This window comes from Glycine soja, chromosome 2 (assembly GCF_004193775.1).
Source record: "Glycine soja cultivar W05 chromosome 2, ASM419377v2, whole genome shotgun sequence".
In the NCBI taxonomy this organism is placed as follows: domain Eukaryota; kingdom Viridiplantae; phylum Streptophyta; class Magnoliopsida; order Fabales; family Fabaceae; genus Glycine; species Glycine soja.
In genome coordinates, this window is record NC_041003.1 from 46,005,293 (window position 1) to 46,021,719 (window position 16,427).

General features: G+C 33.9%; 3 protein-coding genes across 3 annotated transcripts; 1 reads left to right on the top strand and 2 right to left on the bottom strand.

Moving 5' to 3' along the window:
• Positions 1-694: 694 nt before the first annotated feature.
• On the bottom strand, positions 695-4,788 carry LOC114398625 (histone acetyltransferase type B catalytic subunit-like). The gene is made up of 10 exons (XM_028360801.1): positions 4,620-4,788; positions 4,470-4,511; positions 3,673-3,782; positions 3,508-3,576; positions 3,316-3,354; positions 3,157-3,233; positions 2,925-3,024; positions 2,024-2,105; positions 1,749-1,909; positions 695-1,614 (listed from the first exon to the last, which is right to left on the bottom strand). Exons 1-10 carry the CDS (start codon positions 4,696-4,698, stop codon positions 952-954), a joined length of 1,422 nt encoding a protein of 473 aa, XP_028216602.1. The 5' UTR covers positions 4,699-4,788; the 3' UTR covers positions 695-951.
• Positions 4,789-4,913: 125 nt separating this feature from the next.
• Positions 4,914-6,296, top strand: LOC114398631 (uncharacterized protein At2g39795, mitochondrial-like). Its single transcript, XM_028360806.1, has 3 exons — positions 4,914-5,236; positions 5,320-5,657; positions 5,761-6,296. Exons 1-3 carry the CDS (start codon positions 4,973-4,975, stop codon positions 5,918-5,920), a joined length of 762 nt encoding a protein of 253 aa, XP_028216607.1. The 5' UTR covers positions 4,914-4,972; the 3' UTR covers positions 5,921-6,296.
• A 364-nt stretch (positions 6,297-6,660) lies between these two features.
• Positions 6,661-13,654, bottom strand: LOC114398618 (delta-1-pyrroline-5-carboxylate synthase). The gene is made up of 17 exons (XM_028360796.1): positions 13,174-13,654; positions 12,788-12,949; positions 11,955-12,232; positions 11,354-11,504; positions 11,088-11,252; positions 10,927-11,004; positions 10,513-10,602; positions 9,568-9,654; positions 9,367-9,453; positions 9,189-9,285; positions 8,443-8,546; positions 8,274-8,349; positions 8,028-8,178; positions 7,807-7,875; positions 7,482-7,548; positions 7,325-7,395; positions 6,661-7,009 (listed from the first exon to the last, which is right to left on the bottom strand). Exons 1-17 carry the CDS (start codon positions 13,504-13,506, stop codon positions 6,934-6,936), a joined length of 2,142 nt encoding a protein of 713 aa, XP_028216597.1. The 5' UTR covers positions 13,507-13,654; the 3' UTR covers positions 6,661-6,933.
• Between the last annotated feature and the right edge of the window lie 2,773 nt (positions 13,655-16,427).

The following is a 16,427-nucleotide window of genomic DNA, read 5'->3' on the forward strand; positions in this document are numbered from 1 at the left end:
ATTGGAAGCAAGCGAAAAGAATAGGCGAAAAGTTAGAAATGAATTCTATAAAGATATGGACATAAATTGAAGGAACCAAATTAAAGAATTAGAGGACGAAATTAAATCAAAATATTAAATTATAGGAAAAAAAATCCTAATTTAACAAGGAAAAAAAATAATGGGTGATAATTTAACTCAGGTGAGTACGTGACGCTTTGGGTGAATAGTGAATTTATTTTTCTAAAGGCTAATCATATAGTCAGTAATAGCGTTTAATTAATGGGTGTCTCGAGAACAATACCAAATCCAGATCCGCCAAGATTTGATTACGACATTACAAGGATAATCGGGACAAACCAAAACTCTTTCAACATCCGTCACAGTACTTCATCTTGTATTATTAGATTTTATATATATATATATATATTGGCATCTATAGTTCTAAATTGTGTATACTGCCACGGTACTTGGATGTATATTTAGACCAATTTATATTATACCCAACAGTATACAATCAAAATATCTTAAAATAATAAAAAGTTGGGGTAAACATTCTAAAATGACATTGAAGCTAAATGATATTCAACGTTCCAGGTTGGGTACTCACTTAAGAATAAAACTCAAGAGGAAGGACTGTGAAACCGGAACCCACATTTCTTGGATGCATCATACTAGTGCACGGAAGTAAAAGAAAAGGTACGAGCAAGACGTATTAGAATGGACAATAACCACTGAATGTCACTCAATCAACTTTGTTGTGGTTAATCTCAGTAATTACAGCTTAACAGATCACTGGTTCCTTCACAGACTACTATAAGAGAATCTTAAAACATCCTAGAAGGAAGAACCCAAATACACTACTGAGTGATTGTCCAGAAAAACAAACTCTAATTGGTCCACAGGAAAAAAATCACACAATATCATAGATGCATGACCTTTTCATCCCATGCCATCTTGGGAAGGACAAATCTAATTAACCACCAACCCTGAGCTCCCAAGATGCAGGGTTACCTTTTCCGCAATCAACTGAATTTCTTTCACCCTTTCCTGAACTAACTTCTGGAGTTGCTCTTCTTGATTAGCCTGATTGTCATCCATTTGCACAGTACTAGCTTCGTTAGCTTCTGATCTGAACATGACAAATGACATCTCCTGGTCAACATCACTTGGTACTTCAATAAGTTGCTTCCCAGACGTCCCAGAATCTTTCCCTAAGATATCATACTTAACACGGTTCAAAATAATACTAACAAAGTTCTCCATGTTCTTGTCAACAGGATTAAGGCCAATGTAGATCAAAACCTCCCAACACTGGAGAAACTGTTGCTTATTAATTTTCAGACTTTTCCTTACATCCTCAATAGCACTGGGAGGTGGTAAAAGTCGAGGACAATGTGCTTTCTTTGATAACTTTTCTTGCTTCAGAAGTGAAACGGCTTTAGTAACTATATTCTGAATTGGGCCAAAACGAAGCAGGCGAAGTGCGTCAACACATGTGCGGACACGTTGGAAGTGATCTAATGGCTCTTCTACTGTGAAGTCAAAAACATTTTCAGATATAGCAACATCGTATAGCACCTCTAGAAGGAATCGACCATAACCCTTGTGCTGGTAAGGAGGTAATACCAGTATCTGCCATCAATAGAAGTTCCAGTCAAAAGGTAGCAATAAGAAGCACTTCATCGAATTTTAAGAAAGCATGTTAAAAGTTAAAGCCGATTTCAAGAGTACAGCAGCATTTACTGAATGTCCAGTATATTACAAACCTGGCTTAGTCGCAATCGGGAATCATCAGGATAGTGATAAAATCGATAAACAGCAGTAAAACCAGTCAACCTATATTGGATCTCTCCCTGCTGATCAGTTTTCTTCTGACACACAATATACAGCTCCCACTGTGAATCGGTAACATCAATTGGACTGCTACCTACAAGGGCAAACAAGAAAGGTAAAACAGCAATAAACTACAGCAGCATGCAATCTAAACATTGTTTAATAAGGCAAGTAGGGTACATAAAGTAGTATAATAAGTGAAAATTACCATCAACAAGAAGTAGTGTGAGGGGTATTAGATGACTGTAAAGTTGTCCAGTAGCCATGTTGCCAGCCACCAAACGGACAACCTGGCAAAGAAGTTACATGTAAAAAAGGCATTCATTTTCACAATCTGCCCCTAAAATATGCATATCAAGTGTCACATACAAAGCACATTAGGTCACAGGCTGACAAGAAAATGTAACACCATACACAAATGTCACATACATGATTTCTCAGATAAACTTTCACAAAAGAACAATCTAAATTTAACAGATGAAGATTTAGTGAAAATTACCAATAAAAATAACAATACAGCAGGTGTGTAAAGTTCACCTAACCAAAAACATTCTAGCCTAATCTATTCATGCCAAGAAGGGAGACGGTTTTAATGACCAGACCAACAGGTTTTCCAGAAGAATGGCAGTATTATAAATCATCATCATCAATTCAACATCACATAACATAAACATGAATACAGATTACAGAGGATAGCAAGTCAATTGAAAATTCCTCTCCTTCAATGCAGAGGGAAACAGAATATCACTGGAAAATTCACAAGACTGCACTAGAAAATTGGAAAAAGACAGTTGATAATAAAATGCTTGTTTTCAGATAGTCATGTAGATGCATCCAACTAGCACAGTGGACATCTGATCATTAACAGAGAAATGCTAAGTATGGTTTATAACAGAGCTATTCTAACAGTTACTCTCTTTCGGTCATCCAATGTCTCAAAACAGTAATTTAATTAAATAATAGCACAAAACACAGACAAATTTGAGATGCAACATGTATGATAGGATGTATTTTTCATAGAAAAACAAAAATTAAACTGGGCATTCACAGTCAAACAACCTAACTTTTATCTACAGTGCAATACATTGAGCCTAAATGTAAATTACAACCTCAACAGTAGAAGTAGAAGAATCTGTAAGCTGGTTAGAATCACAAATGTTCTCCTTAAAAGCTTTGTGCTTCAAAGTTTCTCCATTTGAGATGTTTGTTCTGCAAATCAATTAAAATAGTCATCCACAGTTGTTACAACTTACAACTTTATAAATTGAATTTCAAATAACATATTAAAATGGAAAGAAACTGTGCATGTTTAGAATGAAAACAATAATAAACACTTAATACCTGACAAAGTCATTATCTGCCAAATATTTCTGAAGGAATTCATCCTTGCTATCAACAAGAGTCTCAGCGAAAATTGTCTGCACAAAATAATAAACCAAGTTCTAATTTTGTGAGTACAAGGTGCCAACATATGTTCATCCAGTAGATATTGATGCATACCTGAAGAGCAGATTTCAGATCTGTGACCCCTTTGCCTCGCTTAAACAATTAAGCAACACATTCAGAAAAGTGTCAAAGTCATAATGAGTGAAGCAAAACAAAAGAAAACTCTGAACTAATCAACAAGGTAAAAGAATAACATGCCTATTACTTTTTCCATTAGTCTAAAGTCTAAATGAATTTGGAACTTACATCAGATGAACTCTGGAATGTAATATCAGCATACGCATAAAATGATATGCTGCTAATCCAGATGGTAATCTGCAAAAGAAATAAATGCAAAACAAGCTGAAAAAATAAGACATCATACACCATTAAAAATTCAAATACAGTTATTTTTAAACAAATGAATCCAACCTTCAAACCCTCATAACCATAAATTTTCCCATCATCATCAAAAAAGCTATTCAGATCCACAGGATGAATGACAAAACTCTCTGGAGCATCGAATTCCTCCTTGCTTGAAACTGTACATAATAGCAGATATTAAAATTAAAGTATGCATGCCAATTGCAAAAATGCAACATACTGACAAGCAACTCAAAGAAATGAGCAAGAAAACTAAATAGCAGTAAAGAACACTTAAACGAACTTGACCAGAAACTGATTAGCAAGACCATGTCCTTAGCAAACTAAGCTCAAGAAAGCCTATTGCTAGGCAAAGAGCTGGAACATACTAGCTACAACTGCCAATGAAATATTGCTCAATGACACAGTCCAATCTACGAGCTACATTAAAAAAGTGTCTACAGAACCCAATAAATCAAATATGAATTAAGTGGTCTTTACTAGTTACTAGTATAAACAAACAAACATCAAGATAAGCTGGCATTACCATTACCATCATTATTTACATATCATATGGCTCAGACCATGTTCTTATCTAACAACTAATATCTTTCGGGTTACCTACAATGCAGACTAACAACACCACTCTCAACTCATAAATTACAGATAAGGATTCACAGGACTCCAAAAGATAGCAAAAGTAAAAAATATAATTTAATTAAGTCATAGTTAGCAAAATTACAAGGTCGGAAACCCATTTCCAAAAGAAACCACCTTCCCCCATCCCATAATCGAGTTACACTGAAACCATCTAAATCCAGAACTACCAAATAACATGACAAAATTATAGCATATTTTAAGCATACCTAGATAGATTGTGATGCAGTCTTTGGCCTCAACTCCAGAATCTAGAAAACACGACCAAAATGTTCATACACGTCGCAGCACCATGAATTGAAGAATTCAATACAAAAAAAAAAAAAAAAAAAATCACTGCAGAACAGGTGAAAACTTACCAACGCCTGAGAAACCAACACGGCGTCGTTTCTTGACTTCGTTGTCGGCTTCGGAACTTGAACGCTGCTTCTGCCCCATTCGCTCTTCCTTCTCTTCTCCGCTCAACTCAGTCTCAGTGGTAGTTAGGGTTTTCAGAGCGGGAAATCAAATTACGCGGAGAATAGAGGGGTTTTAAATAGGGCAAATTCCCGGTACCCCTTATTGGGCCGGACTATTAACAATGGGCCCAAATGTGAATATGGGCCCAGATTAACAGCTGGGCCTTAACCAGGTTATATAAACTTGATGTTTGGAACAATTTCCCAATCCTCAGACATCGTAAAACCCTAGTAAAACCCTTGCGTGCTTGGAAATGGCGCTCAACTCAATTCTTCGCAAGTCGGGTTCTTTCGCGAGGGCTCTTGCTGTCTCGGGTCAATTGACGAAGAATAACCACCTGGGTCATCGCACTTTACTCTCCACCGCCATCAGCCAGCACCAGCACCAGGATTCGCTTGTTCCAAGGTTCCACTTTTCTTCTGTAGCTTCCAAGAAGAAACCAACCTCCGATGAGAACCTTCTCCGGCTCATCGAATCCGAAATCGAATGCGCCCAAGAGACCGACGATCATAACGCAGTAAGTTCCATATTTTGTTTTTTCTTCAATTCATATAATAATGACAATGTTGGTTACTTACTGAAAATTGAATTGGTTGATAGGCTGAAGAGGTTCCGGGTAATTTTCCGTTTAAAATAATCGATAGTCCCGGACAACAGACAATAACGCTTGAGAGAATGTACCAAGACGAGGAAATTAAGGTAGAGGTTCACATGCCGGATTTGGTCACTGGGGAAGAAAATGACGATGATAATGATAATGATAGTGAAAGAGTTACTCAGTCGAGTATTCCACTTTCAATCAGTGTTCTTAAGAAGGGCGGACCCTATCTAGAGTTTAACTGTGTGGGTTACCCTGATGAGATTGTTATTGACGGCTTGTCAGTTAAGAATCCTGATCTCACTGAGGATCAAGTTGCTTATGAGGGACCAGACTTCCAGTATGTTCTTTTTTCTGCAACTCTTTGAATTTTTTTACAATGTGGTAACTGGTAAGGTCTTGTTTGTTTGGCTGAACTTCGTCTGTTTCAATGTCTTCTGCAGGGGCTTGGATGAGAATCTGCAGAAGTCTTTCCATAGGTATTTAGAAATCAGAGGAATCAAGCCTAGCACAATCAATTTCTTGCATGAGTACATGATCAACAAGGACAGTAAAGAGTACTTAGTGTGGTTGAACAAGCTCAAGAGCTTCGTTCAAGCATGAGCCTTTGAAGAAAGCATGAATGTTACTGAATTTTTGTTTAATCACATGCTATACATTCGAAGGAAAAGATACAAAGGAGATTTTACCATCGTGGTTTAGCTGTATCTCCTATTGGTCATGGAGGGTAGATTATGCCTGAAAATGTTTGGTTAACTTGATGGACAAAATTTAGATACAATAGTTTAAAATTGCTTTTACCAAAATTATCCTAATTTATCTATTCGCCTTCCCAGGGATGCTTTGTTAAGAAAACTTTTAGCTGGGATTTTCGTGTTTGGTATTTGGCTAAAAGTATGTATTGGATGTATGTCTTAAACCTCTCTTATTTTCCATTCCATTTTGAGTAAATTGCTGTCTTCATTTAGAAACGTGTCAATTCTCAGTTCCTCACTTTTCAGGTTGGTAAATAACTGAATTTTCCTTTAATTTTGCAATTTATGTATATTGTTGAAATCCTTTGGATTTTCTTCTCGTGTTAGCATTAAGGCTTTCTGTTTTCCCCTATACAAAGATAAAGGTTTTCTGATAGTCTAGTCCACATGGTTAAGATCGGCAATTCTGCAATTCCTATAACAAAAAATAGTAATATCTTCCTGTACTTTTACCTCAGTGTAGGTATTTAATCCATTCCAACCTGGAATGGTAGGGGCAACCTCTTCCCTTTCTGTGGGAAAAATACAACGTTGTATATAAAGAAAAATAACATCTCAAAAACTGAAACTATAAATATCCAATTGTCGTTAACAAAGCAATAAATGGATTCCATTGCGGAGACTTCATATTCTCTGTTTTCCTAGAGGTGGTGCTTTATTCGTATGCCATAACAGAAACGGATGCGTTAAATAACAAATTCAACAACAAACTGTAATTGCTGACAAAATTCTTGAAGGAAAGGAACCATCAGATGATACAAATGACCCTATTTTATTTAATTGCCCAATTTTATACCGTTCTCAACTGTCAAAATAAATGAAAAGGCTACAAAAGGAAGTATAGCAATTAGACCATTCAAATTAAGTTGCAATGTCTTTGTGGGTATAGACAATCCCTTTATCACCATCCACTACTTGTCCACTTCCTTTTAGTATCCTGCATACGCAAAAGGGACAATAAAACACAAAGGAAATACCACATACAACTCGGGGGTTTTACTATAAAATGTCAATATGATTATATTATAAATCATAAATGGTTAGGACAGTGATGTAGACTCTAGAGTAGTCTTGCGAAATAGTTCCATTAAAATAAAACAGTGTCTTAGTTTGGCTACTTTCCGTGATTGTGTAGCAGCAAGTTATTGATATTTAAGGTGTACAGTGTACACTATCAGTGACAACGGACAAATGAAGGACTGAAATATTTAATTTAGTAACTTATCAGCATAATGACCATATTAGTTCATACCATCTTGTTGTTAACAATCCCTCAACTCCTACTGGACCTCGAGCATGAATCCTGCTCGTACTAATTCCAACCTATTCAACCAGAAGGGAATTACATAATAAATCAACAACCTTAATGCAATAGATTGATTACAAATAAAATGCAAACAATATTATACCTCTGCGCCTAGTCCAAATCTTGCCCCATCACTGAATCTGGTGCTTGCATTGTGAAAAACAGCAGCACTGCCAATACAAGATGAACAATATTTACATAAATGTCATTGTACTTGTGCGTTGATATCTTTTAGGAAAGCAGTTAATAGTTTAAAGGAAATGTTTGTTTTGTGTTTACTAATTAGCAACTTTGTCAAAGACCACCTAAATTACACACAATAATGAGACGCTACAAAGTAGAGAATTGAGTGAAACATCTTTTTTATTTTATTTCCCGGGATTTTTTTTTTCATTAAATAAAAAGAAGCATGATATTTCAAATATTACCTGTCTACTTGGCGTAGAAACACATTAGCAACTTCTTTATCTTCTGCAACGATGGAGTCAGTATGTGCACTGCCATAAAAGAAAGAGAATATATGACACTTTTCCATCTAAGTTCACTACACTAACATAGATGTCAATTGAAATGGACAAGAGCAAAGAAGACAAATGAAACCAAAATATATTTCAACATGTTTCCTATCAAGAAGAAAACAGTGACATGCCTTCCATAAAGATTTATATGATCAATAGCTGCATACACGTCATCCACAATTTCAACAGTGCAAGCCAGCGAACTGTACTCATGATGAAATGTTTGTGCTTGTGGAATATTTAACAGAGAACTTGCCCTTGGTCCTCCATATAATTTAACGCCTGCATAATTTAGTCATTCCAAAAAACTTTAAAAGATAATGCCTATGTAGTTGAAAAAATACAGAATAAGAGGAAATGATGGCTATAAATCATACCTTCAGTTCGTAGGTCAACAACAATATCATTTAACCAACCTTTCTCTATCAAATCCTTGTGGACAAGAAGTGTTTCCTGAATGTTGGAATTTGAAAACAGAGAAGTTATGTACATCAGACATTGCTGGCTTTACCAATCTTGTAGGGTCATTGAGTACATTTAGTTTACCATGGCGTTGCAGGCTGCTGGATAATCTATTTTTGCATCAAGTACAATCCGCCTTGCCATCTCCACATTAGCAGACTTATCAACATAGACATGACAAACTCCATCTGGATTAGTAATAGCGCAGATTATTAATCCAAAAAAAAAGAAATACAGTAATATCAAGCGCGGCTTCTATATTATATTAAAGGTTTAATTGCATTTTTGGTCCATTTAGTTTGGAACGTTTTCGATTTTGATCTGTCAAACTTTGTTCAAACCAATTATGTCCAGATTTTGAAATTAAGCAAAAATAAAATTGCCTTGTCATAAAAAAAATCATCTCAAACCTTCAAGTTATTATTTTATATCCAAATATTAGGGATTTATGATGGATTTGAGGTTGATAGTTTTAAAAGTTTAAAAGTCAGAAATTTATATAAAAAAAATTGATATAATTTGAAGGATTTTATAGGATATAAGATTATGGTTGGAACTGAAAATTTTGAGAATTTTCTATTTTATATGAAATTTGATGCTTTGAATAATGAGTTTTGAGTAGAAGATGATTTAAAACAATTTAACCGATTTAATTTGAGAAGATTTTAAGTAGAAAATGAGAATTTGATGGTCTTAGGTAAAAAAAATTTAGCAGCAGGACCAAATTTGCTTAATTTCAAAAATAGAGGGACTTAATCAACTTGAAAAAACTTGAGGGACCAAAATCACACAGTCCAAAGTAAAAGTGCCATTAAGCATAATAGTCTTACCAGCATGACCTAAAACAGGAATTTTAGTGGAACTCTTGATCTGAGAAACAAGTTTGTTGCTGCCTCTTGGAATCACCAGATCGATTACATCATCCAGCTGAAATTTAAATAGAAAGGTGCCAATGCTTAAGGTGAACAGGGTTATGAAACTGAAATTAAGCTCCACTGATTAGTTCACCTTAAGTAGCTCAGGGATTTCTTCCCTTGAGGTCACAAGTCCTATAAGTTTTCCACCAACAGTATCTGGTATGGCCTCAGTAATTACCTGCATCTCAGAGATACAAAATCACCCCCATAAATATTTTATTAATGGCGACTATGAAACAAAATAAAATTGAAAAAGGAAATAGTTCAGAAATTAATTTATTTGAAACCAAACTTTGTGCAAAATTGCATTTGACCGCCTAGCTTCTTTGCCACCTTTCAAGAGAAGTCCATTCCCACTTCGGATTGCCAGTGAAGCTATCTGTTCAGATGATAAGAAGCTACCACTTAAAATGTAGATACAGATAACCAATCAAACTGCTTTAAGCTCATAAAGTTCATTCATACCATAACATTAATCCATTTACAGATCAATAGTGATTAGCAGTACAACTTTATATTCACTTAATAAATTACGAACATATGCATACCATTCTAACAGGTTCATGCACAAATTTAGAAAAGGAAAAGGAAAACATAAGTAAAAAAATGATGCTCCTCAAGGATGTGAACAAAATGAAATGAGAAATATATGACACCAGCATATCACCATGTCACAATACATTGGCATAGAAAAACAACAGCATCAGCGACGTGGAAGTATTGGCTATCAAAAATTATATTCAATAGGTTAAAAAAAATCAGCACAGTCAATGAGACAACATTTTCAAGATTATGGAAAATTCCATGCCAGAAAAAAAATTAACTGGTTAATAGGAAGCAAAACAAAATTCAAAAAAGTTCATGTGTCTATACAATAAAATATTCCACTTTTTTGCTTGCATGGCCCAAGTGGAGGAACACAGGGTTCTTTCAACTCTTACTTTTACTGCTAAGGACCATATAAATCAGAGTTAAATTTCCATACCCATGATATCATCTAGCTCATTTGAAAACCCACTCATCTGGTAGCCTTTAAACAGATCTTCCCTAACATCTTTAGAGGTTGATACTTCAAACAGCAGTAAACAAGGATAAAATGAATATAAATGCTGAACACTGAGTACAAATTTAAACGAAGAGAGCTTGTTTTCCCTTTGGGGAAAAAATTCTGCAGTACTCAACAAAGTTTAAACAAAGGGTGAAAAGAGAAAGAGAAAATACGAAAAAAGGCTTTCACCTGTACAAGAGCATCAGGGCGTGACTCAAAAACAATAAGGAGCACTCCCAAAGGAGATGATGTCTTCTCTAAAATTAGCCCATCTGATAGCTAAATAAAAGGGTAGCTGTCAGAAACACTACAGATCAATATTTTGTAAAACAAATTGGGTGCAATTATGACTGTCAACGAGAAATTTGTTCATGCTTAAAAACACCCAAAAAAAAAAATGCAAGTTACACTAAATTAATTTGCCTTCAACAAGATCAAGAAAAATGCAAGTCTATCTTATCTACTATTAAGATGTAAAATTGGAATATGATGTTAATACTATGCAGAAAGGAAGCTGATTATACTCAGAAAGTGGGCTCAGCAACTGTTGTTTTGAAACTACCATGATCCAAAATATATATTTCCAGATCAACTTCCCATTACCTCAGTTCTTTTTAATACTTGACCAATTGGATCTTCCATGTTGGCAATAATTCGCATGTTGTTTGCAAGGCTTGCAATCTGTCAGTTATCATAGTTTAGCATCATAAACTCTTCAGTTTGTTAAAATATGGACAATTTCTTCTAGAAGTTAACTTTCTTGCCTTCCCAGGTTTTATAGCTAGCCTTGCCACCAAGGATTTTTCATATCCTGCTTCTTGTGCCACAGCAATATCAGCTTCATTTTCAGTCCTGATTATTTTTTCATTTGCTTCCAGGGCATCAGCTATTTTATGTAAAATTTGATTCCTTTCTTCAGAAGATATGGCCTGCATAGTAAAATTAAGATATTAGGATTGCTTCACTAACATCTCAGTAATATATCTATGATTTGTCAGACATATTGTAAATGTGAAGATAGAAAAGATACCTGGAGCCTTCTGGAACATTCCCTGGCTGCAACTGCCATCTCACGAGCATCAACCTCTTTTACTTGGACCCACTCATGTGCATCTTTATGGAAGAGAGTTCCTATGCGTTGTCCTTGGAGAACATTGATAATATTCTCAGCTGCAAAACCACTGTAAGGAGAAAAAAATGAGACAGAAACAAGGATAAACCAACAACTTGTAAAGATGATCATCCAATAACACACTTGATTTCATAGGGTTCTTGGGGTAGAAAAAAAAATCAAAAAGAAAAGGAGGGGGTTTCACAAGTGATTCTCTCATTCTCTATGTGGACATGTACACACATTTTCATTTAAATTTATGAACTTGAAACATGTGGCGGACAAAAAGGCAAACAAAAGAAATTGGAAGAACAAGGAATAAAGAAACAGGTAAGTGCAAACAATTTAAACAATTTTTCAAGTTTCCAAAATTGCTTGTGGTTTAACAAAACAGTGTTTAGATGTCAAGGCCTAACTAACCTATTTCTAATTGAAAACAACACTGATAAGAAATGCTTTGATTAAAACCTAAACACAGCAGAGTAATAATCTTTCACTGCAATATGGTATAAAAGTGCACCTGGTAATAACAACAGGAATGCCAGCATCAGCTGCATGAACAGCAGCTTTTACTTTGGCAGTCATTCCACCTCTTCCCACTCTAGATTTGTCACCAAAAGTAATTTCATTCTGATGCTTCTCCTTAATATACGTATGAATAAGCTTTGAATGTGGATCACTTGGAGGGCCACTATAAAGACCTTCTACATCACTCAACAAAACAAGAAGATCGGCTTTTAACTCCAAGGCCAACAGAGCAGATAAACTATCATTATCCCAAAATATACCAGAAGAATCCTGCACAAAAAAAACGTTAATGACACTTGATGTACTTAAATATATAGAACTGGAAAGAATGCAGCAACTTCAAACTAAACTTTCAATCTGGAAAAGAAAAAGTTCAAATGAAAAATGTTGACCTCCAAACAACCAAATAAAATCCGTTGAAGAATGGAAGAAAAAATGAGTCTTATTTTCCTTACAGAAATTGCTACTCCCTCTCTTGTAATACACACATCTAGAAAAGCAATTCATTATACCTATTATCGTGATTAAAAATAATCTTATCTGATTAACAGATACTCTTATTTCATAAATGGTTAACTAAACTGTACAATTGCACCAATACATCTACTAGTATATTTATCATTTCATTGAGAGTGAACAAATAATTTGGGACAAACAAAAAAGTGTCAAAATAAAATGAGGCCGATGGAATATATGCTTTACGGTTGCAAAAAGGCAGACAAAACCTCGGATACAGAATCAACATCATTTGGATCATATCATGTGACCTACAAAGAACACATTGGTAGGTTCCACGAACAAAATTACGGAAGTGGAGTAACAAACCTCATAGGGAGCCTTCCTAGTGCTGACAGCATCGTTCTCATTGAACACCGGAATAACCTTAAGCGATAACAACGATTTCACGGTCTCAGTAAGTTGCTTCCTGAAATCCTTATCTCGAAAATCGTTATCCGTCACAAGAAGCTGAGCAGACGTCACATCGAGCTGAAACCGCGAAATGAAAAATTAAAATTACAGCACGTGCAGTTCAAGGAAAATGAATATAGCACAAAACCTAGAAGACTTTAGCGTTATTCTGACATTAGAATTGAAATGCAAATCACCAACGCAAAACTCTAATTCCGATTCGAAAACATTATCTAAAAAACTGAATCTAAATTTTGTTCATGAATGTAATAGTAATAACAATTTATAAAGTGGTTTCTTACTTGAGTGAAGAGAGTATCGTAGAGAGCCATGAGACTGTTCTGTCCGACGGCGGCGCAGGCCTTGCCGTCGAGTTCGTGTTGGGGTTTCTGGAGGTCGGCGAAGCTGCTGTTGATCAATTTGCGGTAGCGGAGTCGTTGGCGGCCGATGCCGACGGCGCCGGAGGAGACGAGAATAATGTCGTATCCGAGGGAGTTGAGTTGCTTAATCTGCTCGCAGAGAGCGCCTAATCTTCCGACAGCTAACCTTCCCTCCTCGCGAGTGACCACGGCGGTGCCGACCTTGATGATCACGCGCTTCACGTCCTTCATGAAACTCCGAGAAGGATCCGCCATGGCTGCGTGCTGATACTGGAGCGGAGCAGAGAAGACCTTCGAATGCAAATGGAATCAAAGTGGATAGCGCCGCCGAATCACAACCTGCCGCGTTACTTTCTTTCACCTTCGTGGCAAATCGCTCCTTAATACTACAAAATTATATATGTACAAAAAAATACTGCAAAGTTATAAGAGTAGTTTAATCATCAGACACCATAAAATACTTTTACACTCATAGGATAAAATACTTCAATCACAAATTCATCTTTTTTAAATACTTTTACACTCATAGGATAAAATACTTCAATCACAAATTCATCTTTTTTAAATAATTATTATAAAATTAACAAATTTATTATGATAAATTATATAATTAAATGATGATGTAAAAAAAATTATATTATGAGTGAATAACTTTTTTTTATTAAATTATAATTATAATAATATATATTTTTTAATGAAATTTAGATTGTGTTTTCATTTACCATGTAGAATTTATTTAATAATGAGAAAATTGCATACACATAAGTGTGCAGCTATAATTTTTGTCCTGTAACAATCGAATTTAGATCAATTGGTTAAATATTGTGTGGTTTAGTTATTGAGCAATGTGAAAGAATTATTGTAAAAAGAAAATTTTCATTCTATTAACCATAGACTTAACCTAGAAGAATTTAATGTTATTATTTTAGTTTATGTCACTATGATAGTGTTTAAAACAACAGTTTAACTTGCCAAAAAAAACTTACTCATTAGCGTCAGCTTAGAGCGCTGAGAAAATTTAGATAATTTATATAATATTTTTTTCAAATCTTATTGATGCTATTGTACACAAGAAAAATTAATATAAATTTTTACATGTTATGGTTCAATAAGAAAATATTATTAGTATAACTTTTAAAATAATAGTTTTAAGAATCAATAAACTTACTTAAATTAACTATTTCCTCTTAAAATAACATTATTTTAAAAATAACAAATTGTTTTTGTTAATTTTGTAAATCATAACAAATAAAAACCTTGTGGAACACGCGATACGTCATTTGAAAATTTGAATGCATGTGGATTTTCTGCAACTGTCTAACGTCGTCAGCAAAAATATTCACCATTCAATATTTATAAAAAGCTAGGGTGGCTGTAAACAACCTAAACTCCATTTAAATAGTTTGTAGCCCTCACGTTGTCTTGTCCTGCAACCAAAATTGGAAAACTCAAGGCAACAAAATTTTAAAAAATGATTAATTAATTAAATATACACTCCAGCTGGTTTATCCTGTATTCCTAATTTTTTATGAGCCTATCACCTGTGTCTATAGCTGGGTATGATGAGTTGACTTGCATGATTGCATGTTCTTGGATAAATTACAAATACATTTTTTTCTAAAAGTTAATTTAGTTTAACTATTTGTAAAAAGTTTAGTATAATCACCAACATTGAAAACCGATTCTTATACTCCTAAATGTAAAAGGAGTAATTTATATGTCAAATATAATAATTCCTATTATTATTATTATTATTATTGCACTCAAATAACAAAAATCAAACTAATATGAAATATTTTATATTATTTCTAAAATTATACAAACATTTTCAAAGTATTCTTTTTTTTTTCTAAAACAAAAGAACATGCAAACATTTTCAAAGTGTATCGAGTTGTCAAAGATAATTAAATTTCGGAATGAAAACCTAAAGTCAAATAAGTAATTTAACCCAAATTATTTGAAAAATGCTAATTGTTGCGATTATTTTTTAAAATATATTTTACGAATGAAATGATTTCTTGTGATATACTACCAGCTGCTTTAATCGCTTTATTTCAAGACTTTAATTGTAGGAGTAACAATAATTGAAGTTACTTTTTGTGAGCAACCATTCTTTATTTCTTTATAAGAAAATATGACAAAAGTCCATATCCATTATCCAAAGTGGCTTTTGTTAGAATGGTTTTCGTTTCCGGAGTAATTTTAAGTTATTGTGTTTGTACTATTAAAGTTGCTCTAAGAGCTCCCATTTCCATGATTCATTTTCGTACTTTTTTTTTTCAATATAACGTTTGTTTTGAATAGGCAAGTGTATTCATTTTTGTGGAGATTGATCCAAATCTATCTCGATTTTAATGGAAAAAGTTGAATTGATCGAGTTTGGGAATGAGATCAATTTTGATGGAAAAAATTTTTGTTCCAATTTTACTGTTATTTTGATATAATAAATATTTTAAATTATTATTATAACCTTACAATTTTAATGGATTAGTGTTTATTTTATATATGAAATTATTGTTTTCTTTATAATTGTGTATAATTTTTATTTAATTTTATGTTGAGCTCAAAAAATAAATGAGAGTAAACAATTTTTATTTAATTTGTTATTGAACACTTGAAATTTCAACATTGATAAACAAGATGTCATAATTACTATTTTTTTTAACTATCCAAAAATAAATGAGATCACTTGAAATTTTAATTTAGCATGTTGTAATAGATTTAATCCAATTACAACAAAAAAAATGTCCTATTTTCTTCATTTTGTATAAATAAAAAAACAAGATTGGATCAAAAGTGAGGTGAAAAAACCTAATCCTCAAATAAGAACAAAAATGAGTCTAATTTTTGAACCCAAAAAAAATTGATGACAAGAAGGGCTTAGAGAGTCCAAGACGGGGGAGGTGAGGAGACTAAACCCGCCTCCACCCGTTGTCATGCCCTAGTCTTGCAACAATCCGTAACGGGTAGTAAGTTAGTTGACTTACAAACTTTTATTATTAGTAGGATATTGAAAGGAATTTTCATGCTGTCATGATTTTACACCTAATTATAATACACTAGTTCATTATAGTATTACAGTCTATTTAGTTTTAATATTGGGTCACCACGAATCTTGATTAATGAAAATTATTTTAATGACAATAAAAAAAGTTATCTACTAAACTCTTCAAATG

What these genes read in the sequence shown, in the direction of transcription:
- LOC114398625 (XM_028360801.1), bottom strand. Translation starts at nt 4,698, where the DNA reads ATGGGGCAGAAGCAGCGTTCAAGTTCCGAAGCCGACAACGAAGTCAAG. An exon ending in ATCTGAAATCTGCTCTTCAG is followed by an intron (nt 3,234 to 3,315) that starts GTATGCATCAAT and finishes TATTTTGTGCAG; the next exon opens with ACAATTTTCGCTGAGACTCT. An exon ending in GCAGATAATGACTTTGTCAG is followed by an intron (nt 3,025 to 3,156) that starts GTATTAAGTGTT and finishes ATTGATTTGCAG; the next exon opens with AACAAACATCTCAAATGGAG.
- LOC114398631 (XM_028360806.1), top strand. Translation starts at nt 4,973, where the DNA reads ATGGCGCTCAACTCAATTCTTCGCAAGTCGGGTTCTTTCGCGAGGGCT. An exon ending in AGACCGACGATCATAACGCA is followed by an intron (nt 5,237 to 5,319) that starts GTAAGTTCCATA and finishes ATTGGTTGATAG; the next exon opens with GCTGAAGAGGTTCCGGGTAA. An exon ending in TATGAGGGACCAGACTTCCA is followed by an intron (nt 5,658 to 5,760) that starts GTATGTTCTTTT and finishes TGTCTTCTGCAG; the next exon opens with GGGCTTGGATGAGAATCTGC.
- LOC114398618 (XM_028360796.1), bottom strand. Translation starts at nt 13,506, where the DNA reads ATGGCGGATCCTTCTCGGAGTTTCATGAAGGACGTGAAGCGCGTGATC. An exon ending in ATTCCTGTTGTTATTACCAG is followed by an intron (nt 11,505 to 11,954) that starts GTGCACTTTTAT and finishes TTCTCCTTACAG; the next exon opens with TGGTTTTGCAGCTGAGAATA. An exon ending in TAGCTATAAAACCTGGGAAG is followed by an intron (nt 11,005 to 11,087) that starts GCAAGAAAGTTA and finishes GATAACTGACAG; the next exon opens with ATTGCAAGCCTTGCAAACAA.